The 24,657-nt window shown below is 40.0% G+C and overlaps 1 protein-coding gene across 4 annotated transcripts in view; it reads right to left on the reverse strand.

Annotated features, from left to right (window-relative positions):
- LOC109463757 overlaps window positions 1-24,657 on the reverse strand; it is a 53,818-nt gene that overhangs the window by 20,578 nt on the left and 8,583 nt on the right. The window contains exons 1-5 of one of the 4 annotated variants that reach the window (XM_019760605.1): window positions 21,551-24,656; window positions 3,449-5,030; window positions 2,301-2,582; window positions 1,070-1,120; window positions 630-798 (exon numbers count right to left, since the gene is read on the reverse strand). In XM_019760605.1, coding sequence (XP_019616164.1) covers window positions 630-798; window positions 1,070-1,120; window positions 2,301-2,582; window positions 3,449-5,030; window positions 21,551-24,141 — 4,675 coding nt within the window. In that variant the 5' untranslated portion in view covers window positions 24,142-24,656. Of the gene's footprint in view, window positions 1-629; window positions 799-1,069; window positions 1,121-2,300; window positions 2,583-3,448; window positions 5,031-7,853; window positions 7,989-21,525; window position 24,657 lie in introns of those variants that run through there. The other 3 variants (XM_019760604.1, XM_019760607.1, XM_019760606.1) reach the window with 3 other exon arrangements.

The following is a 24,657-nucleotide window of genomic DNA, read 5'->3' on the forward strand; positions in this document are numbered from 1 at the left end:
AAAATGTGTTTACTATGTAGAAAGAAGATTTATTTCGAAGATAGTTACACCTGTTACATACATGTAGATCCTTAGGAAAAGCACTGACCACCCACTGCTTTCAATAGTCTTTGTAATGTTAGGAGGATACTAAGTCTTAGAGTATATACTTGGAAATCTCTGCTGACATAGCCTGGATCCCAGACTATTTCCAGGGTAATTTCCAGGGCCAATACACATGCCACTGTCCCCAGTTAGACCCTGATGGGTCTGTGGTAAGGTTTTGTTGGCCCTAGCCTGGTCCCTGAAGCTAGCCTGTTTACTGACCCTAACAGTCTGGCACCCAGGCTATGTTGACAAGGAACAGAAAAAAACAGGCGAGTTGAAAGAAGCTTTTAGTTAATAATTATAATTCCTAGGAAAGTTACACTGTGACAGTTGCTGTAAGCTATTACAATGTTGATAGCTCCCTAAAAAACAGCTCTCAATGCAGTAACTGTAAATTCACTTGTTTTCACATGGACTTAATTCTGTAGTAGAAGAAGAGAGGAGTTTTTGCACTGTTTTAAATTCACACTTGAAACAATTTTGCAATACAGCAATATTACAATGGAAATGCAATCTAAATCTAACAGACTGTTAGGAGATACCTTGAGAATGTATTCTTTTCCTTCCGGCCCTATCTAGACTGCAGGGTGTACTACGGGAGCGTTTGAGGGCAGGAGTGCCCAGTGGTGGACTGTACGAACTCACAGTCCGATTGTAAACTCTTGGAGTTGTCGACTCTTCTGTTATAGTTGAGTTCATTCCAGACATTTTCTGTGAATAAAGATATAAAGGTTGAAAAAAAGGATACCAGTAATACACACACAACTATTAAAATCAGTCTTCAGACAAAGAGTCATCTACATGTACATGTGTATCATTTTTAATCGTGGCATAATTTCACAAGAATAAAGTCCAGTGATGTAAACATAAAGTTCTACATTTGTAAATTCTAGAAAGAAAGAGAAGTTTACTTTTCGTGCCTAAGGTTTTGCAAGGAGGGATCTTTAATGTGAAAACAGTGAATACCAGATTTGGTACTTACTAGAGCTTTGCCTGGATGATTTGGTGAACCAACTATGTTGTGCACAGTATTCTGGAAGGAAAGAAGACAAATAATTATACAATCAAAAATATTTTTTTTTATCAAATACAAATTCCTCTTGTGATAACATTTAATATATATTACCACTGCATATTCTAGTGGAGGACAATAAAAATCATCAGAAATTGCACTTGACAATGTCCTATGAGAAGATATCAAGCAAGGTAACATACTTAGACTTTGCAGGAACAACATGTAATATTGATTTAACACTTTGCAGTCTAATTTCGTGCCTATGTTTGCTGTGTGCACACACATATATAACACAACAGCACAAAGGTTGAACAAAGTGACAAAGTATCCCTTAGTTACAAACCATATGATATACATCCAACAAACATACTTGCTCTGGCTTAGTATCTTACATGTAAATGAATCCCACATCAAAAAGTACTGAGTATCATCTTTTAATGCCATTGTCAGTGGTAATAATAATTCTAATAAATGTTACAGCAGTTTTATCAGGGCTTGAAATACTGGGTGCACATGCACCTCATTGCACCAACATTTGGAGCTGTGCACTCAATTATTTCAGGTGGGTGCACCATGCCAGTGCACCCAAATATTTTCGTAGGTTTACGTATGAAGTTTAATGTATAATATTGTAGTATACAGCATATTCTCAACATCAAAGTGTTAGAAAAATAATAAAATCATTGTTATAACACTTTCTTAAGAAATAAAACATCATTAGTTTTTGCACCCTAAATATTTTCTGTGCACCCAATTTTTTAGGTTGGGTGCACCAGTGCACCTATTCCCAAAAATGAATTTCAAGTCCTGAGTGTTTATACAATGGATTGTGAGGCACAGTCTCAGGTACATGTAGTACCATCATCATAATGACTATGCAGGTTTTTGAATCATGACATGGGCGTCAATAAATCAGAACTGTCTATCCCATAGGACTGGCATTCATTTAAAACAGGTTGAAAATCCTTTATTGTACCTTTCTGAAAGCTTAATATTATGAAGTTGCCTAGCTACAAAATACTTACCCTTCTAACAATTATTATATAATACAAAATAAAATCAAGCAGCTGCATGAATTCTCTTAAGAATCAGATTACAGATAACATCCACCATTTTTCATCATCTACTTTTCGATTTATTTTGTTAAGAATTACGTTGATGTTCTATCTGAATGTCAAACCTTTATCAATGTACTTACCCTTCTGTTTAACTTTGGACTGTCCACTGTAAAAAGGTTGATAGCCTCTCTCAAAGATGTTAGTTTGTCCAAACTCTTCTCCTCTGTGTTATCCTCGTCTGATCCCTCGTTCTCCTCGATACTTTCCTGGTGGGGGGTCCCATGGATCGTCAACGGCCGACGCGACTTCGCGGGAGGTTTTTGAACCCAGGAGCCCAGATCGCTCTTCGGTCTACGCCGTCGCTGTTTTGTCGCCCTTCTGTATTTGACGACGTCTTCATTGGCTTGTACTGCTGAAGCATCCTGGATTTTACAATGAGAAGTTAGCATAGTTGTTAGCTCAGTACCTAATACCAGCTCAGAACAAGAAATAAGTAATGCTTTCAAGTACCAGAGTTATCAACCAAGTAATGAGGTGTTCAAAACCCCTGATTTTTTCCTAGAAGTAGAACTATCGCAGAGTGGAACTCGCTGTCACCAAGTACAGTAGGGGCATTGTCATTATATTAGCTTTAAACCTGTTTAGAGTTAGATTTTCAAATGTTAGGAGTAACAAGTCGTTTGGTGTAGTGATTAAGCCAGCTGCCGCCGCGCCACGTGCCTGCGAAGCTGGTGTGTTACGCCGAAATGCGGTTATACCGGCAATACAGATACAGTGCAATTGCAGCACAACAGAGTAAAACTAAAACATTTCAAAGCTTAAGAGACCAATCCTTTATATTTCAAATTCTACCATTAGACTTCGGTTAGATTGGTCTGACAACAAAGCATACATTGTGCAATATGTGTAGCAAAACGTCTCATAAATGTTCTTTTACAATTGATGTAAAACTGGCTACAGATTAATCAATTTCAGTTGATGTGTAACGCTGCATAATTGATCAGGCAAATGAATGACCTAAATGATAAGTTAAGTTAATATTTACCTCAGTCTACTGGGTAGGGCATGTTTACACCACTAGCTTTGTTTGTTTGTCAACAAGACAATTTGAAATGTTTATTTTTCATGTAGAGAGAGATTCGTGGTAGATTTTTCATGTAGGTAGAGAGAGATTCGTGGTAAACATAAAAATAATGCTACCTTGCAACAAGTAAAAATACATGCTAGATAGTGGATTATCGGGAAAATACAACATGTACAAATTACAGTGACTACTGTTAAAGCTGACCTTTTGCAAGGACTTGTCTTCCAATGAGGGAACAGCTAAGTTGAGCTGTGACTGGCTGTCCCCGAGCCCGCTGTCCTCACTACCAGCCGCTGAAATCCTCATCAGCGCGTGGTTCTGTTTCGCAGACAGACTTATCTTTCTACTCCTGTTCCTGGTGAGTTGTGGGGACCCTGTCGACTGGGGGTCTGTGAGAAGCCTTGTCGCTTGCGGCGCTAGCACGTCCGTGTTTTCTGTAATCGTAGCAAACTTCGGACTTATGGGTCTTATTATTACGGCGTCTTCTTGTGGAATGTCCAGCAAGGATGATTTTGGACTTGAACTTTGCAAAGAACTAGACGACGGCCTGCCTTGAGGCTTAGGGGTCACAGGTCGAGCGGGTGGGGGGCTATTCACAGAAAGATGACTTGAGGAAGAGTTAGGAGAAGATGTAGACTGTTTCTTGTAAGGTTTTGGAGTGACGGGCCTTTCTGGTTGGACAAGGGTGGTGAGCAAGTTTGTTCTTGGTTGTTCGTCCAAGGAATCGGTGCTTGATCGAGATCTCTCAGGTTGATTCTCGGGATGGGGGGACACTGGAAGACTTCTGAGAGAATGTCTTCCTCCTCTTCGAGTTGGCATCGGCGACGATGGCAGACTTTGACTCTGAGACTCCACCTCCAAGTTCTTATTAGGTGCAACGGCAAGCATGGAGTCTCGTGGCAAGCTATTTGTGACTGGTTTCTCGTTTTGCGTCTCGAGAAAGTAGGCTATGTCGTGAATGACCTCCCTGTCCTTGTCGATGTCAAGACTTCGTAACTCCTCCTTGTCTTCCATCTCGATCCTACCTTCGTCGTTCAAGGCTTCCGACATGCTTTCGGTACGCGAACGAGACCAGCGTCGAAAAGAACCGCTACTGCTCTCTGGTACTGCGATGCTGTCTGATTGCTGTAGGACCCTTGGAACTACACGGGTCCAGTCATCTTCTGTGTCCTCTACGTTTGCCATGTTGGGGGACAGGTCCGACTTGTCGTGCATGTCACCGCAAGGGACAATATTTATCGTGGGAGATACCGGCAAACTCTGACTTCTGGTGAATGGATTCCTCTGTCTTCTCTCAGGAGAAGTTATAACCACCGATGGCCTGTTTCCTTCGAAAAAGACGCTCTCTCCTTCGTCTTCAACAGATTCCGTCAACGACTTCTGGTCTTCGCCGGCTGCTATCACCTCTTGCGTGGGGGACAGGTGAATTTCGATGACATATTTCTGCTGTTTACCGTCCACTCCAAATGCGGGCTCCGAAGCAGATTTGGTCAACGTTGTCGGTCTGGTGTTCACACAGTTTTGTACGTCTGAAGTGGAGACTATTTTCCTGGTGTTGTGGTGGTTCTGCCGGGTGCTTCTCTCTAGCTGTGACGATGATGTCAACGGAAGTGGTAAAAGCAGCGATGAGTTATCAGGGTGAATGCCCCTAGCCTGTCCCTCGGCTGTTACCGCCCCTTTGCCTAATCGTTTGTCCTCGGAGGCAGGTCTGTTTGCGGTGTGTAGCTCCCCATTCTTCCTGTCATCTTCCACAGACGGCTGACCATTCACACCCGTGGGAGCCTGCAAGGGCGGGGAAAAACGGCAAACAATGTTGAAGCACGTATAGGTACAGGTGCTACGGCTCGGCCATTGAGCGCCCTGCCAGGTATTGACGTAGCTTTGGATAATCATTAACAAACAAACAAAATGTTGTGGACACTGGTGACGCTACCTGTGATGATTAGTTATTGTGTGCGATACCTTAGTGAGAGTGTGAAACTCTTTGATCCGGACCGGTACACTTCATGAACTAAGATAACGAAACACTAGAGACGGAATACCACTTCCTTTTCAATCTTATCATGGATCGCGGAAATAAATCAAGCTCAATTCAGCAAATATAATTCTGCTACTTATTTCCTATGAACGTGAAACAAACTACGACGTAGCCGTTTACTGAGAAATCACACAATAACACCGGTCTACTTTCTACATAATACCGTTGCATTGTAGCAATTCTGAGAAGCAATAGAAGAGGGGGCAAGTGGGAGGGCTGTTTTTATCTTTCAACCATTCTATTTTTGAAAACAAACTTTAAGATAACCTAGATTGTCCAAGATATTGATATGAGATATTGAACCAATCACAATACACAATCCAACTTTTCTGACAAAAAATATACAGCAGGACACTGCACTTTCACCCAGAGATTTTATGTGCAACACTCTACGAGGTAGGCTCTCCAGATGAAATCAAGTGTTGAAATTTGGGTCTGTTTTCTTTGCTCTACTGACTACATGGCCCAGTGGTGACAACCTGTACTAATAAAGCAGGTGTAATGATTAACTCTGTAGTGGTATAAAGTAAGTTTGGCCACACACACAGGTAGCCAGAAGGCCACAGGAAACCATGGGGACCCGTGTCAGACCTAAACCACCTGAAGATAAGGCACAGCTTTGAGGACCCCACCCACACACACGAATGTGGTAAAAGTAAAACTAAAAGCATACTACGCAAAACTTGATCACTAGAGAGAAAGAATTAATCTTTGACTCCATGAAAGACTGTAAGAAGAACGACTGTGGAGGGACCTTGTGTGTATATCAAACAAATGGCAGATGTTTTTACTCATTAAGTAAAGCACATTGATGCCTGACCAAGCTTCACCGATGATCAAAGCATCTGCACTGAACCTAGATGAAATTTATAACAGGAAGCTAAGACAAATTTTGTAAGTACATTTGTATAATCAAGTTAGACTACTTCCAGGAATGAGTCAGGAACAGGAAGCTTATCATAATTATTATACCGGAAATCCTTACATTCAAAAGATAAACTATATGAACTTCCGATATAATCAGAAATTCCCAGAACTACAAGTACTGTACTGAGTAATGTTACTGTACCAGTTTTATTTCCTGTTAATAATTATGCTTATGGCCTTCATTGTATTCCTCAATGGTTTTACTCTCCAAGCAGAGGTTGAATGGGAAGATTGTGACCTTTTTCTATGCCCCGTTTTTTTCTGACAGCCGGCCCATCCAATTGGATACTGTCGGCCGGCTGGATACTGTCCGCGTGTTGGATACTATCTTTGGCCACCAAAAGATCTGCTTGGAGATTACAATGTGTTATGGTTTTTGTATTTGTAAAGTTTGAATTCACTCAAGTTTGAAACAGTATGGGAAATCATAGTTGAAAAAAAAAATCTAAACAAATAATCTTGGTTTCTGCAGTATGCTTAGGCCACACCAATTTAATTTCTTGGTTAACGGATTTGCCCGCTTCATTTTTTTCTGATTTTCAAAAAAAAATTCAGAATCAACTGCAAAATGCTCATATTTTCTCCTGAACAGTTGAAACAGTCCTTTTCTTCCTAGTTGTTACAGTTATTCCAACTTTCAATGCAATGGTATCAATAAAAGTTCCAAATTCATTGTTTAAATTTTGAACCAGCCTGGTGTGTTGACTTCATGGCTCCTATCGTACCATTTTGGGCCATAATACATGTAGGATGCCTAGGCCTGTTTTTATTTTTATTTTTTTTTGCCCGCCCGCCCCATTATTTTTCTAGAAAAATCCGTTCACCAAGAAATTATATTGGTGTGGCCTTACATGATCACGTAGGACTGGTAGCCACTGAGAGGTGAGCAGATTTATTTGTGACAAGGCATGAAGCTTGTGTTAGTCTAAGGAAAGGGAATATTTGGTATCGTGTAGAGGGCTGAGTCAGTACTGGTCATTGATCCTACTGTCTTACTCTTTGACCTGGCGGACAAGACGTTGTGACTCACATGACTTATGTTATTCTTAGACATTGTACGTGCAAGCATTGCCTCTGTGAGTTCATTGTACTTGTCAATAAGATGGGGGGGAGGTTCTCTGGTAAATCAAACCTTTAGAATGTGTGTATATACATACTAGCCTTGTCTTTTTTCCCACAACTAAGTAAATGTTACGACTTGGATGAAGGTAAAAACAAGCTTGTACACGTAGACCGACTACTTCCATATTGTCCAGTAAGGAACAGGGAACAGCCTCAAGTATTTCATAAGTTTCAGTATGTTGAGGTATAAGGAAACTGCTACATGTACGTGACCATCTGTCACCTTCCTCAGGGCAATTCTGACTGGTTCACATTGCACAGCACAGATGTCACTGCTATAGATGCATTCACAAACAAAGTATTATATATATCTACACGTTGGCTGAATAAAACGCTTGGTTGTGTAAAAAGAGTCTCTTTATTCAGTAACTTACCAACCTGATGAAACTGTTCATGGAGATAGATAAGAAGGGCTTACTAGGGGTGACACCACTGAGTACCTACTAGTACTGTAACATTGCTGGTATGTTACACCCAAAAGTTGGCTATACCAACTCTAAATCAGTGTGTATTGCTACTTACTTGAATGATCCTGTTGAATTCTGTGACTAAGCCATCCAGTGCCCAGCGAACCACCAGAACACACAACACACACAGGAACAGGCAAACCCGCAAGAAGCGCTGCACAAGTTTCAACATCACAAACCTTCGCGGTAACCTATTACGTTGCTAATCGTCAAGACAAATCTTAAGTGCACACAAGCTCTAGACACTCCTTCTAACCATATTGTTACAACACTTCATTTATGACACAGTCCCTCAAAGGTTAGGGGGCAAACTTCAACACCGTGTTTCTAAGACAACACTACTTATCCTGGACACAAAACCAATAGGGAGAATGTTTTTAGTCTGTCCTCTTGTTTATCTACGTTAAAAATGTACACACCACTTCACCTGGCGACACCAATGTGACGCCTTGGTTCTCATATTGACATTTTTTTGCATTCAGAGGTGTATAAATAGAGCATAAAAAGTATAAAACACTTGTATAATCCCTGGGAAACAACATCCATATAGTTCAGCGTTGTTGATTTGTATGGCTAATACCTCGACACCCTTCATCGTGACATTGGCAAACAGGGGAAAGATTAAGCGAGAAGTGATAAGGTCCCATTTTAGCATTCTTAAATCAAAGTGTCAGACTTAATTGCTGTTACAGCAAAGCCAGGTCGGTATGTCACGGCCTGTTTTTCAAAGTCTACTGATCTTTCTGATAGCACAAAAACAGATTCATAACTTTTCCCTCCGACCTAGTTTTTCATTTTATGATATGATATGATAAGAAAAGTACTGTTTTGCAAGAAGCTGCCAGGAAGCAAATGCTGGAATAGAGTTCTACTTCTATAACATAATTCTAGTAATGACCATCATGAACCAGATGAGTCCACAATATAGGCATGCCTCTTTCTAAGGCCACAGCAAGTAATTTTTATGGATGACATCATTAATTTTTGCCTGACTTTGGAAAAAAAAACAAGAAATTCTGTTGCCTTCTGACAGTGGTCAACATGCCACAAATGGACAAAGATGTCTGTTGCCATGCATGCCGGAAGGTGGATGGCAGATAACTATGAAGAGAGGAGACAAGAAAGGGCTCTGAATTAATGTTTTGTTTCTTACTTTGATGCAGTGATATGTGATGCTGGCTGTGTATATGTGATGTTCCCACTGAATCAAAATAATTTTGTACAACGATTGAGTCAAACTTTTAAAATGTTTTTTTTTCGGCCCACCTTGTTTTTTTTTGCTCGCTCGCATTAGATTTGGAGTCTGCGGAGGATGTCATCCATAAAATTTACTTGCTGTGGCCTAATATGCTGTTCAGCAAATATCTACGATGTGACTGTGACAATGATATTACATGTAATTCAACGTAAAGTTAGGGCAACCGAATGAAACTGTACAACTGTTTGTCATACACTTCCTCAATCTAAATCAAAGTTTTACTGAAAGAATCTACACCCAAATCTACTATAGTAAACAGTTAAACAATTGAAAATTATATAGAACTCATATGGAACATGTATTGAACATAATGTACCTGAACCTCTTGCATGACCTGCTGTAAACCATAACTGCAAAGGTAGAGCTCGAGTTCCATTCTTGATCACTGCATCTTACAAGCTAACAGTGTTCCACATTGACTGCATTGGCGTTCAACACTGTATCATTGTTAGCGTTATATCAGTAAATCATACGCAAAAATACTTGACCCGACAAGGGAAAGGTTAGAGTGCACAAATACCTTGGCGTCTTGGCGCATTATCGAGTATCCGTACAGGCAGTGCTCAACGCTTAAGGAACGCATCATGCCTACGCCATCTGTCGGCATCTAAACCGCTCTTACTTGTTTTCAATTTTCCTAATTGACTTAAGTCTAATTCTGGTCCCTTATCCGGTGTGTAAACAGTTTAAGGTCTTCAAAAGTAGCCCCCTTATCGCAAGGGGCCGTGCTACTAATTCTCGGGGGTGAAACTCGACAAGAAATTTTTCGTTCCTCGCGCTAGTCGCAGTTTAACAAATCTGTCCCAACTTTTATCCTATATTCTGTACATTGTAAGAATTTTAGGACGACTGTTAGGTATTTCCTAGTGACATTTAGTATGATAACTAAGCTGTTAACGCCCGTAACATTTTATTTCATACCCCTAATCATCTTGACAATGGTTCTTTCCAAGTGACCACATCCTTTCAAACAATATCCAGGTTTGAAGTAGTAAATCGTAGAGACAATGCTTGACCCTGCCTGCCTTAGGGCCAGAGGAATCTGTCTTTAACACCTAAACACGGCTTGACCAAACCCTTTCTTGTGTTAGCCGGGAGAGATGGTAATCACTGTTGCCAAGGCTGCTGGGAAAGACGTGTAACGAGCTACAATATAATTACAGAGAGCTTCTGGACCAGTATTGTAACCTATTTCACGACACTACATTGTATATTCCTATGCAGGCCTCAAAATTAAAGGTGGTCCGATGGCGATGGTCACTGACCACTAAAATTTAGGCTGGGACAACTAAAAAGACACTTTGGGACATTTTTGGGACAATAGAAAAATAAAATCAGAATGACAGCCCTTCTTTTGTTTATCACGCACACGCTTTTGGATCCGGAAAAGTCCCCCCAAATTTCCTGTCTACTCTGCAATTATAGTGCACCTGGGAGTGAACATAAGCAAAATTCAAGTTGAGGTCATACAACTGTACCTCCCAAAAACAGGCTGGGACAATTCATCCTCACTTTGGAACAATTGAAATATATTTTTGGGACAGTTGGGACAACAGGAAGAAAAGTTAATTTCGAGGCCTGCTATGTTTTCACAACATAGTTTAGCAGTATGAGAAAAGGTTTTTGCAGTATTTGAAGTAGCATTTTCATCCCTGTATATGTTCATAATAAAATGCCTGATGCATTCTCAGTCATAAAACCTGAATATGGTATGGAGCATGTTTTCTCTTGGCTCATGTTGTTTTGGGACAAACATACTAATTCCATTTGGCAACCAATCTTGGTCACATCTAATTGTATCTACCTCCTAGGTGCCATGTAATGAAGAAAGAAACTTCAAAGGAGGGGGGGGGGGGCTGATAACCAGTAATATCTGATAGTGTTGCCCTTTTGGCCTTATACACCACAGCTTATTGGGGTAGGTGGGGATAATTAAATCATGATAGAGGCCTTTGCAGGGGTTTTAGAGTGTGTTTTTATCTTGAAAATGATCTAGACATAGAGCTGTGTACCTAAACAAATTTTAGATACAGGTACACAGGTCTGAGGTACAGGTCCGGACCTTAACCTGCACCTGAATGATTCAATAAATAAATTAACATGTTCTTCTGAACTCCTTCCATGATGACAGAAACATGAATAAACCTAGCCTGGGTACCATTCGATTTTTCGCTCTGCAACGCTCAAATAAAATCGTGTGATTTTTTTCGAGTGTTGCGGAGTGAAAATCCGGATGGTACCCAGTCTGGAATAAACCTAACACTAATATCAGTTACGTGTAAGATTTTGTTTATGGAGAATTCTTATAGAAAACATAGGAAAAACAAAGATGCTTCAGTTATCAACTCCTACCCTGCAACACAAACCTGACCAAAGTGACATTTTGAGGGAGCGTAACTAATACACAACAGATCTTTAAATTCGGGTGACCCCGTCCTTACTTTTCTACCCATGGGGGACAAGCTATCTAATATTTAATTACACAGTTTAGGTCACAAATAGGCATATAATCAGTGTGAAATTAATCAGGTACAGTACTGGTACTGAGGGATGAGGTATTTTGGACCTGTACCTAATCAATTTTTCTGGTACGGAACTGGTACAGCTATATTCAAGTCTTGTACAATAATACAGCTTTAGCCTGCTTAGAATAAGTCACTATCCCACCAACTGTTAGCTGAATAGCAACCACTGGAAGCAGATAAAGGCTAACAAAACTGGACTCCACTAGCTAAAACGACCACACCTCAACATCAAGTAAATCTAAGACTTTACAACGTAGTTTCAGCAAGGTACACGTAACTGACATCTGTTTTGTTATGTACGTTTTTTCAAAAGTCACTCAGCAGCCGACGCACGGACTTATGCCGGAAATGTGCTTCTAAGATCAACCCTGACCTCCTCCCACCGAGAGGAAGCGAGGAGCATGGCAGGAACACTCGAAATGCTAACAAACTGAGAACTGTGAAGTGTAGGACAAATAGATACCAAAACTCTACCATACCATACCTAACCCGACTGTTAAACGAATGAATAGCAATATTGTTCTCAACACAACCCTTCAGAGAACTTGAACAAGGAAAAAATTGTGACTTATGTGATGAAAGAATTAGGCCCGCATGTATGTCATACTGTTCGCGAAATATATCTATGTGTATTATATATCTATTATTTTAATCATCTTTTAATCATCTGCAACGGAGACAGAACTGATTTTAAATAGGTAAATTTAATTATCGTTTTTATATTATAACTGAATGACACTTTTAAAGTACTTGTAATGGAATCTGCAATTCAGCCAGTAGGCTGCGAGAGTTTCTTTTCTAATAAACCATTCAAAAAAAAAAAACAAAAAAAAGGGTACAGACTTGTGTACTTAGGAAACAACAGTAGTAAAACCTGCGAGTAAACGTCTTTTATACCCAAGAGATTTACAACTACAGAAATAAAGAGCATACCAAAACTGTTTGACTACGTGACAGAATGAAGAAAAAAACATTGTAACAGCACACTTTGAAAACTGTTGTCAGATGCTGATTATTGTGAAAAGAGAAACGTGGTAAAGTACCAATCACTGCTTTGGGTGGAAAAATTCATTAGAGTGAAGTGGCAAAATTGGGTCTTGAAAGGACCCTCAAACTCAATAACCAAAGGGGGAAAATGTGAAGAAAAAAATTTATGAAGCTCAAGTCTTTGGTAGGTGAATGAGTAACGTAAAAGATAGACCATGTTTCAACAAGCACTACTGAAGTAAGTGAAGTAGGTAAGATGACTGTTTATTTTGAATTTGAAAGGTCATCTTCAAATTTCAAGGACAAAATCTTATTAACCCTGTGTCCCAACCAGCGTAGTTGGATATTATTAGCCAAGTAAGTTTCATATGAAATTGAATAAAATCTCTATATCAATAACATCTCTATATCAATACTGTAATTGTGACACTGAGCATGTATCGCGATTTCTGACGTAACATGTACAGTAAGGCTACATAATACTATACATGTATATACATTGTACATGTAATTTCTTACCTTTTTCCAATTTCTGTCCTTTATCCAAAATAACTTAGTCAAGTGTTTGAAGAAGAGCAGTAATTCACACCTGTGTTGTGTGTTCTAACAGCTGTTTTGAGTTATAAACTTCTTCAGCTTTGAGCTTGTAAAAATCTTGAAAACATCTAAGGTGACTGCACTCACGGCCACTGCAGCACTGTACAGGAGTTACTGTAGCACAAAACAGCTTCGAAAATCTGTATCAGTATAGCCAGTATAACCGCCTTTCGGTGTAACACACCAGCTTCGCAGGCACACGGCATGACGGCAGCTGGCTACATTACACCGAACACCTAACCCTTGAACATCCAACTCTAGGCACTGTTTAAAGCTATCTAATGACAATGCCCCTACTGTACTTGGTGACAGCGAGTTCCACTCTGCGATAGTTCTAGGAAAGAATGAATTCTTGAATACCTCAATCCTTGGTTGATAGGAATCTTAACTGAAGTCATCTTATTGGCAATTTCAAAAATTTCTACTCTAAATTTAGAACACAGTGAGAATCTGTTGTATGTTTTGGATGTATGGCTTAGAAGAGGTAAATACTTTGATCCTCCAGCAATCTTAAACTAAAAAGGTCACATATCTAAGTTGTAGACTGATGGAATTGAATTTTTAGCTCATTCTTGACAAAAAAACTCTTGAAGAATATACCATGATGTTTATCAATTTTGTTACAAGTCAAAAGTGGCAATATCAAATCATTGGTAGTGCTGCCAGCAGTAAAAGGAGAGAAAGAAAAGTCTAAAGCCTTCCTAGACAAAAAAATGGTAGCAACATGTCAAAACTTACCAAAATTCACACCCTGTCTGCTTGCAGCTACAACTACTAGTAACTTGTGAATGTCCTAGAGTCCTTGGTGACTGCATAAAGTACTGAAACTAATATACGTATATGACGTACATGTATGAATACAGTCAAGTGCACTACTTGACTCACCACTAAATACAGTATCACCAAGGTGGTACTTCATCACATAGAATTGCCACCTACCACCAAAAGGATATTGTCCCAACACCACTCAAAACCTGCAACTTATCCATAAGGATAACAAAGTTGATCTGTACTTGGGGTATTGCAATGGTATTAGATTGGTGTCCTTGGGTATTGTTAGGTTACCTCCTAGAGGTTAGAATGTCTTTTCTTTTTTGCAAATTAGCCATATTGAAAGCCACCCTAAACTAAATGGCTTGAAAGCCTGTAAGAAAAGACTGGAAAACAAGCTTTCATTATTCTTGACCCCTGCAAAAGGCATTGACCGAGGGTAAAGACGTCATAGTCTAGGAGTAAAGAGACTCTTTTTACACAGACAAGTCTTTTATTCAGCCAACGTTTCAGTGACCGTCTGTCACCTTCCTCAGGGTGACAGACAGTAAGAGTCTTTTTACTAAGGCAACAGCAAGTAAATTTTATGGATGACATCCTCCGCAGACTCCAAATCTAATGCGAGCGGGCGAAAAAAAACAAGGCGGGGTGGAAAAAAACAAGGTTCCTACATCTTAAAATTTTGACTCAATAATTGTACAAATGATTTTTATTAAGTGGGAACATCACATATACACAGCCAGCATCACATATCACTGCATCAAAGTAAAAAACAAACCATTAAATCAGAGCCTTTTCTTGTCTCCTCTTTATAGTTATCTGCCATTCACCTTCTGGCATGGCAACAGACATCTTTGCCCATTTTCGGCATGTTGACCACTGTCAGAAGGCAACAAAATTTCTTGTTTTTTCCAAGCAGGCGAAAATTAATGCGCGCGCTGATGTCATCCATAGAATTACTTGCTGTGGCCTTAGGTCTGAGCTAGGTCTGAGCGAAAATAGGTGATTTTACAGTACAACTGTGTCACACGTGGTTTCACTTGGAACCCCCATTGGGAAGGGACAAGCCTCATTTCATACCAATTAGTAAATAGGCATAGGTTAATCCTCTGTTGTTGTAGTAATCCTATAGGGATCAGCATCTTTTGTGTAGCCAAATAAAAGGATTTAGCCAATTACTTTTAAAAAGGGAGGGATAATAAAACAAGTTTACAGATAGGACTGACAGATCTGAAAAGATAAACACATAGATATTCACAGAAGTCAATTGGCAAATACAACATTTGTAGGGTACCAAACCCTTTGAAAATTATACTGTAGTGCAGCTATTTGATTAAGAAGACTTAAAAAGTTTTCCATATCTATTACACCCCTTGATTCAAAGACCTGCAGTGCAGTTATTTCATGTACTGCTAGGGGTCGCTTCTCTTTAGTCTCTATAACTTACAGACAAACAAGAAACTATTCTTCTTTTAACTTCCCAAAACCCGCAAATTTTAGAAAAGGCGGGACATTACGTCTTCCATGGTTTACAAAAGAGAAGTCAAACCCTTCAGTCATAGTTTTAGACATAGCAATAGTTTTAGACAATTAGATTTCATTATGTACATTTTAAAGTTATTTTATACTCTGTTTCAGAGTTCTTTTATGTTTGTAACCTGCAATTAGCCTTCGGGCATGGATTTGCAATAAACTTCTCACTATAATACCAAGATATAACCTTTGCATGGGCTACTAAGGCAAAGAACATTTTGTACTTCTGTTCAGCAACCAAGCGACCTAACAATGTTTAAACGCGTGACAACTTTCCACAGAAATGCACAGTATTCTCCTTGCAACCGATTTACGCTCTTTTATCTTTGCTCAAGTCATGGACACGACAATGCAGGTCACTTCATCACAACCGTATCAACATACCAGCTCTAAAGCAGCCAAGAACATCCACATTCCACGCTAACATCAATCTAAATGACTTCCACAAAAACAAACCACCTTGCAGGGTTCAAGCAATCAAACATGAGTGCTCCTATTGTGTGGTATTTGTTCAGGCGTTGACAGATACGCGCTAATTCTTGAAACATTGTGTTCCCGTGTGGTAAAATGCAAAGTAACTCAAATCTAATAATAGAAAATATTCGAATTGACACGTATGTGATTAAGGCACTGTAACAAATCACAGTGGTTACCACAATTACACTATGAAGGTACACACACCAATTCTTCTGTAACAGGGGTCCATAGTAAGCTACTGTGCACTTCAAAAAGTGTATATATGCATGTGAAAAGAAAGCAAAACGTTTTTTTAAATTTAAAGTCCCTTGGCTAATTTGCAAATCTTCACGCGCACGCAAATTTCTCACGCACACAAAACCCAATCCCGATGACAGTTAAGTTACAAGAGTCAAACTGTGCATGCTGACGGTATGTCCCAATACTACAGGCAATAGTTAAGAATCTAGCCTAAGGCCTCCAAAAATTCCCACAATTAGGAATCCTTAAAATAGCTCCCGGATCTAAGTTCAGATTTATCACAAACTTTTGTCAAGCCTTTTTATATGAACCGGCCTATAAATTATAATCACAAAGATGACGATCATAAAAATTCTTTCAAAAACTTCTTCAAGATACAGTCAGATGTGCTCCAAAACGGATCCAATGGCAGTCAAAACATAACCTTTGTTTAAATGTAGGTTTAAAAATAAAGCAATTTTCACTAAACTTTTAAGTACTGTTGTGGACTTTCCACCCACTGCCCTTGGAAATGTTTGAACTGTATTTTAGAGTTAATATTGCTCAAACAACAAATTGTGACGCTTCCAAGGACGCCGAAATATAAATTAGATTTACGAATAATTTCTTTCATTGAAAACACGGCAACTTTTTCAAGCAGATTCTGTGTATCTTTACCAGAGCATCAAAACCATTGTGTAAAACTCCTTCTAGATTTCTATTCAATGAATATTACATAAAGGATTTGGTTATTTCACATTGTCATAATAAATTCCAGCCGGTTTGGATAATCCCCTAAGCTAAGAAAATTCCATCAATCAAAAGGAACATTCCTTCTCATCATCTATCAAAATAAGTGCCATACAGATCAAAGAAATTCCTCCAAAAGTTTGATTTACCAAGCGATGGTGTCAGCATAAGTATCGATCTAGTCCGGATATAAAACAATTAGCGTTAAATGATTAGACCTTCCTTAAGAATCAACCTTTGTGTTTTTGACTCAGTTGCTACACAGCTGTAATTTCTGTTCAAATGAAAGCTAAGCAGTGTTGAAGACTGTACGGGCAATCCGGCCATATTGTGGACTCATATTTTGGTTGTTGAAGGTACACAGAAACCGTGAGACTGCTCTGGAACTTGTGACAAACACGCAAACATGAACTTAGAACAACAATGTACCAACTACTGGTATCCTACAGTGGGTAAATTTCTGGAGGGACACATTGACCAAAGTTACCACCTGAAAGACAATATCCAGACATTCAATGTGTTGGCACAAATATATAATATAAAAAAATGTAGACTGTTAACAAGACAATGCGCGAAACTTGCAAGTCACTGCAAGACTCTGCTATGTCAGCATTACATTTTCATATTTGACCTACGTACCAATGTACCCTGCACAAAACCTTGAACCACCTGTATGATTCAGGTATGTTTAATGTTAATTCGCGTTAACAAGAGGAAAATTACACTGTCTACTAAGCAAGACAACATTTGCTATTCAACATCCTGTCTTTTCAACAAGTGTTATCCAATTGAAAAAAACAACAACATCTGTGTACTAAACTTGACTAAGGGAATTACTTACATGTAAGCAATCAGATTCTAAGTAGGTAAACTTAGATTAGAAACAAGTGCACAAGCGAGCTGACATTGTGTGCCATTGACATTTTGTGTAAATTCCTTCAATTTTGAACTTGAAGAGAGCATGGAACAGTATAACAACAAATGAAGTAATGATCAGAAGCTGATTTTCTTTTTATGCCTAACACTAAGGCCACACCATTTTAATTTCTTGGTTAACGGATTTGCCTGCTTCATTTTTATCTGATTTGCAAAAAAAAAAAAAAAAAAAATTAGAATGAACTGCAAAATGCTCATATTTTGCCCTGAACAGTTGAAAACAGTCCTTTTCATCCTAGTTGTTATAGTTAGTCAATCTTTCAATACAGTGGTATCATTAAAAGTTCAAAATTCATTGTTAAATTTTGAACCAGCCTGGTGTGTTGACTTCATGGCTCCTATCGTACCATTTTGGGCCATAATAGGATGCCTAGGCCTGTTTTTATTTTATTTTTTTTTGCCCGCCCACTCCATTATTTTTCTAGAAAAGTCCGTTAACCAAGAAATTAAATTGGTGTGGCCTAACACTTACTATTTATAATACATGTATTATGTTATTTCCCCTTGATTTTGTAGTTTTGTGGCCAGGCTCAATGTTAAGATACCTTCAAATACAAATCTAATTTCAGAGTTGGACTGGCTGATGAAATCTCTATCAACAGGCCTTACCAAGACTTGCCACACTTGACAGATGGGGTCTATGAATAACAACACTTAAAACACAATTAAGTCCACACGTCTGCCCTTAATGCTTTGAAGCTAAAGCGTCTTAAAGAACGAAAATGACCATGTGGCCAAACAACCTGTCACTCCCTTCATTAATTAATCTTTTCAACGAGTTAAAAAGATCAGTTCATCAAAGGAATGATTATGTAAAATACAAAGTTCTCTTGATGTTACGGCTGATGGTATTTGTTCAAGTTGACACTTGCTGTCTCATGATATTTGCTAGGTACACTGAGGAAGTCTAGTGTAGAATGCTTCATCACGTAAGCTGAGTTTGTACAAGTTAGCGTGGGTACGTACATGTACGTGCCTACATGCACGTATGCATTAACCTGTGCTATATTTAACAGGGCTTGTTCACTCTCTTGTAGCATTACCTGTTCTATATTTACCAGGTATAATTATAAGAGTGTCTGCAACCTTGGTATGCGAATACTCAGGCATATACAAGTAGCTCTTTACTAGTCTTTGGCCTAGGAAAAAATGTTGTGTTTCCTGTTTCAGTCCTGAAAAAATTAGGGTCAGTAGCTAGGGATTATCTTTTTTTCTTCTTTTTTATTTAGACATCAATATTTACAAAGAGGGGTCTAACTTATACAATAGCATAGTAAAACCTACTTGAGGACACTTTTATTTTCAATGTCAATGTTAGAAAACCAATTGTACAACGTTTGGTCAGGTGTCAGATCATGGAGCTAGAAAAGGTTGATCAGCTCGAAAAATTTATGTCCCTTGCAGGGGTCCACAAAGAAGTCTACGGTTGGCAGGTTTTTCTAGGGTCAGTCGGGAAACAGGAAACACAACATATTTTCCTAGGCCTTAGGATTGTCTTTTGTTTGTCAGATTAACTCCAGAAGAACTATTATTATTATTATTATCATACTAGTATATGCAACCATATCTGGAACATCAGTAGCAAATTTTAGAAAAACTGCAGAAACACCAAAACTGCCAAGTCTAAGAAAAATAGTTGATCCAAATTCAACATCATTACTGGCTGCAATAAAGAACTGGTGGCCTGGATTTTCAAACTATAACATTTCCATGCAAGTTCTTTACGATAAATAATAGATGACTATCATATTCAAAGAAATGGGCATATATTAATTATAATATGATCAGAACTTTGATATATGAAGGAGTCCATATCATCACAGGCAAATATTAAGACAACAATGTCCCCATTCAAGTTCAACAACTGACAGATATTTCATGATAGGCAGTTAACTCTTGACAAAGGCCTGTGTACATGTTTGTGGTCCCGAGGTGCAAGTAGTCATTGTAGCAAGAAGGGGGTAAGACAAATATAGTTATTGTGGACATGGAAAGAATTAATAAACTATTACTACAAATAATCAACTGCAATCAGGGCAGTGTAGCCTGGTAGCCATTCTATTCTAGTTCTGCTACGTACGGTCCTCTGTTTCCCTCAGATTTGTCAGATATTATAAGGCAGCAGCAAGTAAATTTTATGGATGACATCCTCCGCAGACTCCAAATCTAATGCGAGCGGGAGAAAAAAACAAGGCGGGCCAAAAAAACAAGGTTCCTACATTCTCAAATTTTGACTAAATAATTGTACAAATGGTTTTGATTCAGTGATAACATCACAATCATGTACATATACTCAGCCATGTTTCACATATCATTGCATCAAAGTAAAAAACAAAACATTAAAATCAGAGTCTTTTCTTGTCTCCTGGCTTCATATTTATTTGCCACCCACCTTCTGGCATGTCAACAGACATCTTTGCCCACTTTTGGCATGTTGACCACTGTCAGAAGGCAACAAAATTTCTTTTTTCCCCAAAAAAACAGGCAAAAATTAATGCGCGGGCTGATGTCATCCATAAAAATTACTTGCTGTGGCCTAAGGGGATTACACCTGAGCTAGAATTCATATATGGATATATAATAAAATATATACCTGGCTAGGGGCAGCAGGGGTCCAAATACCCCTCAGTGTGAAAGAAAGGTAGTGCTGGTAAAATTGGTGCCAAATAAAATTTTTTACCGGTGTGCACCAGAGTGCAAGCTTTATCAGTTAGTACACTGACTGTACTACCCATTGAAATACCCAATAAACTGAAAAGGTAACAAATCCAGAATCCAGGGAGTTTTTCTTCATTTTTTTTTCATAATCAAACAATAGCGTTAAGCAAATATTGGATACTTTTATTATGTACTGCATGTACTTTTGGTTGAGTACCTATTTTTTTGGGGGGGGGGAGGGGGTGCAACTACTAAGTTTTTTTTTTTTTTGGTGCAAGTAAATTTTGTTTTCATCTGCACCTGTGCAAGTTGACCCCCAAATCTATTTGGACCCCTGGGCAGTCAACAAAACTTACAGATGTTCAAAATAGATAAGTCTAAATGCCCTCTAGGTCAGTGTTCATAAGTTCGGGTATAATATATACATTATTAACACAAGAGTGCCAGTGCGCCCATGGATACCCACACGTGATCTTCTGTACCTTGGTCATCCTCAAGGATTTGAATATACAGTATACTACCAGTAATAAATAATATAGGTCATTGCTGTACAGTTGAACCTTCAACTGGGCACACCTAAGCTTAAGGTACCACACCCACACCAAACTGTACTGTTAATATTAAAATTCCAAACTAACCATGTACACTTGAGAGTCATAACACACGCACATTGACATGGTGACACCCGTAACTGCACTGAAAGTGAAACAATTAATTTTAGTGTTGTAGTGTTCATACAACACTAAAATTAATTGTTAATATGATATGATATATAATGACATTAGCACAGCTTTTGATTATTGTACTGAATACTGAATGCATCTAACTGAGTAGACATTAATCAGACAATCTGCAGTAACTCAAGAGTAATATAAATAAATTTTTTGTTGAAATAAATCTCTTTGTCTTTGAATAGCAAAAAAGTGACACAAACCTGAAAGCTATATTGCTTTATGATCTGTGGCACCATTCGCTCTATCATAGCATATCAGAGGTTGTTTTGTCGTAACTCTCACCTGAAAATTTCTCACCTCTAGATCATGTGCTTCCTCTTGCAACATGTTTCCCTCTTCCTTTTCAACCTCCTCCGATAGTTTGTGCAGCCTCTTTCCCTCGTCCCACCTGTACTCCAGACAGAGCTCCTGCAGTCTTCTCCCTTCCTCTGTCTCAGCTTCCTCGCAGAGTTCTTGAAGTCTTTTCACCAGGGGGCTGAGGTGTAGCTCAGGGTGGCTGCCTCTCGTGCTCGGAGTGGTCTGTCCGGAGGACAGTTCGGACGGTGTGTGACCGCCGGAGAGGGATAGCGTCCTTCGCAGCTGTCCGTCCGGATAGAGGCGGTCTACGGCCGAGAGCGAGTGGTGATGCAGGTGGCCCATCAGGGAGGGGTGGATGTAGCTGCTGTGGCGCCGGCGTAACTTTGGCGCGGCGGTAGGACTAGCAGGGCAGCTCGCAAAGCAGACCGACTTGCGCCTTCTTACCGAAGGAGAACTCATCGGTACGTGGGAAGGCATGGCACTGGATAATTTCTCCTCCACCTCACGACCATTTATGTTGGGTAAACTGGAATGAAGGGGCTGGTCTTTTATTAGGTTGTATGTGGGACCGCGCAGCTCCGAAAATAGAAACGTCTTGCAATTAGCCTTGACGCTGTCTTCATCTTGTATTTGTTCAGCCTCCGGCTCTTTGTCATGGTCTGCGAGTGGTTTTGACAATTCTGGTATATCTTTGGGTTCGGGCTTTGTTTCAGACTTTTGAGTGTTTGCTAGGTCAACAGTTTCTAACTCTGGGGTACTTTGGGCGTCTGTCGTTTTAACGTTATCATCATTTTTAAGCCTTTGAGGCCTGTAACACCCATCCTTTGATGATAAATCAGAGTGCATGTTGTCTAAACACCCCATGCCCATAGCTGTTGTAATGTTGTTTGGGCTGTCAAATATGTCGGCAACTTGTCCTTTGGACTTGTCGAGGGACAAAGTACCATGTGCACGCCTCATACCACGTGATGCGAGGGACCTGTCAAGCACGTCGTCCCTGTCACAAGGTCGTGTTGACCTTGGTAAATCATCTACGCCACTTATCGTATCCTCTGACAACTGTTTACCAACTTCCTCGGGGCCCGTGGTATCAGCGTCATCTGGTTCGGCACTCATGCTCGGTTCCACGACAGCGCACGTGACTTGGCCTTTTCCACTCGCCGTGGCCGTACGCAAATATTTACTCTGGTCAGCGTCAGAACTCTGACTGACATCTTCTTGAAGTTCATTGTCATTTTCCCCTTCCATAAACGGCATACTATTTGATGAAGAACTGTAAGGAGTCAAATCCTGTGCACTACTGCCACTTTGTCCCTCAGTGTCAACTTGCATATTTTCATTCCTTTGACTTTTCAGCTTAACCTGTAGCGTGGAGGTAAAACTCTCTGGAGCTTGGATTGTCCGAGGCCGAGTTCTTGCCCTGTTGGCTCTCTCAGTTTCTGCTTCTATGTGAGAAATGTCTTCCTCTTTCTTTATATTCTCAACTTGTCCTTTGCCTTTTTCACCACCTTGGCCTGCATCTAGCATTTCATAGATGACTGCATTGCTGCGTTCTTGTATCTTCAGCTGGACAAACTTTGTTTCTTCTGAGTCGGCTCCTTTAGTGGTGCCTGCGCTGATCCCACTCGACCACTGTTGTTCCTGCCTGGTTACCACCTCCTTAGCCGTGTTTATTCCACTTACGTGGGAACTTGAGTCTGTTGTTTCCCCATCCAGTTTATCGTCTACGGTGACAGAAAGCTTCATGGGAACATCCGGATCTTCCTCATGATCCATTTTCCAGGTCAAGGTGCAAGTGTTCGCAGTGGAGCTTTCCAACGTTGAACTAGCCTGTTGAACTTCGTTATGATCTGAATTGTCTGTGATCAAGGGAAGAGTTTCCGTTATAATTACATCCACCGCTGGCAGTTCTTTTAATCCAGTGACATTTTTCGTCACAGACTGCAGAGCATCAAAAGTCCTGGTTTCCCCACAGGTAGAGCTAACATCCTGACTTTTGTCTGCCAATTCTGCGGCATTGTGTTCCTTCAATAGCTCGTGTGAACTCTCTTTTATTGAGTTGTCCACGTTTACAATATTACTTGCCAGGGGGTCATCACTAATTGGGCTTAATTGACCGCTACTTTCTCCATTGTCTGCATGAGTGGTAATTAAATTAACCACAGTAATGCCCTCGGGCTGAGCCCCACTTTCTGTACATACTGTCACAACATTTGTTTCCAATTCTTCTGTACCATTCACTACAGCCTCATTGCCTTTTATAGTACTAGAGTCATTCACTGAGTCATTTGATGAACTCTGTGATGAAACAATCCCTGTTTTCCCAACCCTTTGCCTTTCTTTTACAGTTTTACAGTTTCTATTGCCAGAAAGTAGGTCACTTGCGCCCTGCTTGCTCTCTCTGTCTGCCTTTGTGGCTCTTGTTTGTTTTTGAGTCTGTTTCTGTACAGTACCTCTTGTCTCAAGAGCCGACTGTCCCCTGGGTCTTGTTCCTGTAGCAGGAGGTGCTGATCTTCTCCTTGCTTTCTCGTCTGCTTTGGTTCTCAGCACTTGCTTCGTACCGGCCGGTGCCCCGTTCCTAACTTTACGAGTGGAGGACATCTCTTGTTGTTTACCTTTTCCATTGCTCCCCAACACCTGTGTGGGACCTTTTGATAACGCACTTCCCCCTGGTGCAGCAGACTTCTTGACCTTCGACTTTTCTTCGCGTGGCGTTGCGATGTCCCTCGTTACTTTTCTATCCGATGAGGAAGAGTCGGTTGAACCTTCCTTGATTCTTGTTGTAGGTGGAGTGCTTGATACAGAGTTGGACAGATTTGGTCGTTGCGGCTGGGGTAAAAGTGACCTCCTTCCACTGGATGGTGTAACCTTCCTGGTTGTACTGGTAGTTTTGGAGCCACTATCAGTCTGAGGCTGATGTGGGGCTCTGGCAGGGGTTATGCTTCTCCTTTTCGCTGCCCCGAGGCTCTGTCGTTTAGCGTTAGTGACCAGGTTCCTGGCAGCTCGCTGGCTAGCTTTCCGAGTTGCAGCTGGGTCAACCTCTTCAGACGACGTTTTCTTTGTCGCAGATGTTACACCCCTCTCCGGCCTCACAAGGCTTCTCCTTGTTGTTGGGAC

This window comes from Branchiostoma belcheri, unplaced genomic scaffold (genome assembly GCF_001625305.1).
Source record: "Branchiostoma belcheri isolate BF01 breed outbred unplaced genomic scaffold, Haploidv18h27 scaffold13, whole genome shotgun sequence".
NCBI classification, from domain to species: domain Eukaryota; kingdom Metazoa; phylum Chordata; class Leptocardii; order Amphioxiformes; family Branchiostomatidae; genus Branchiostoma; species Branchiostoma belcheri.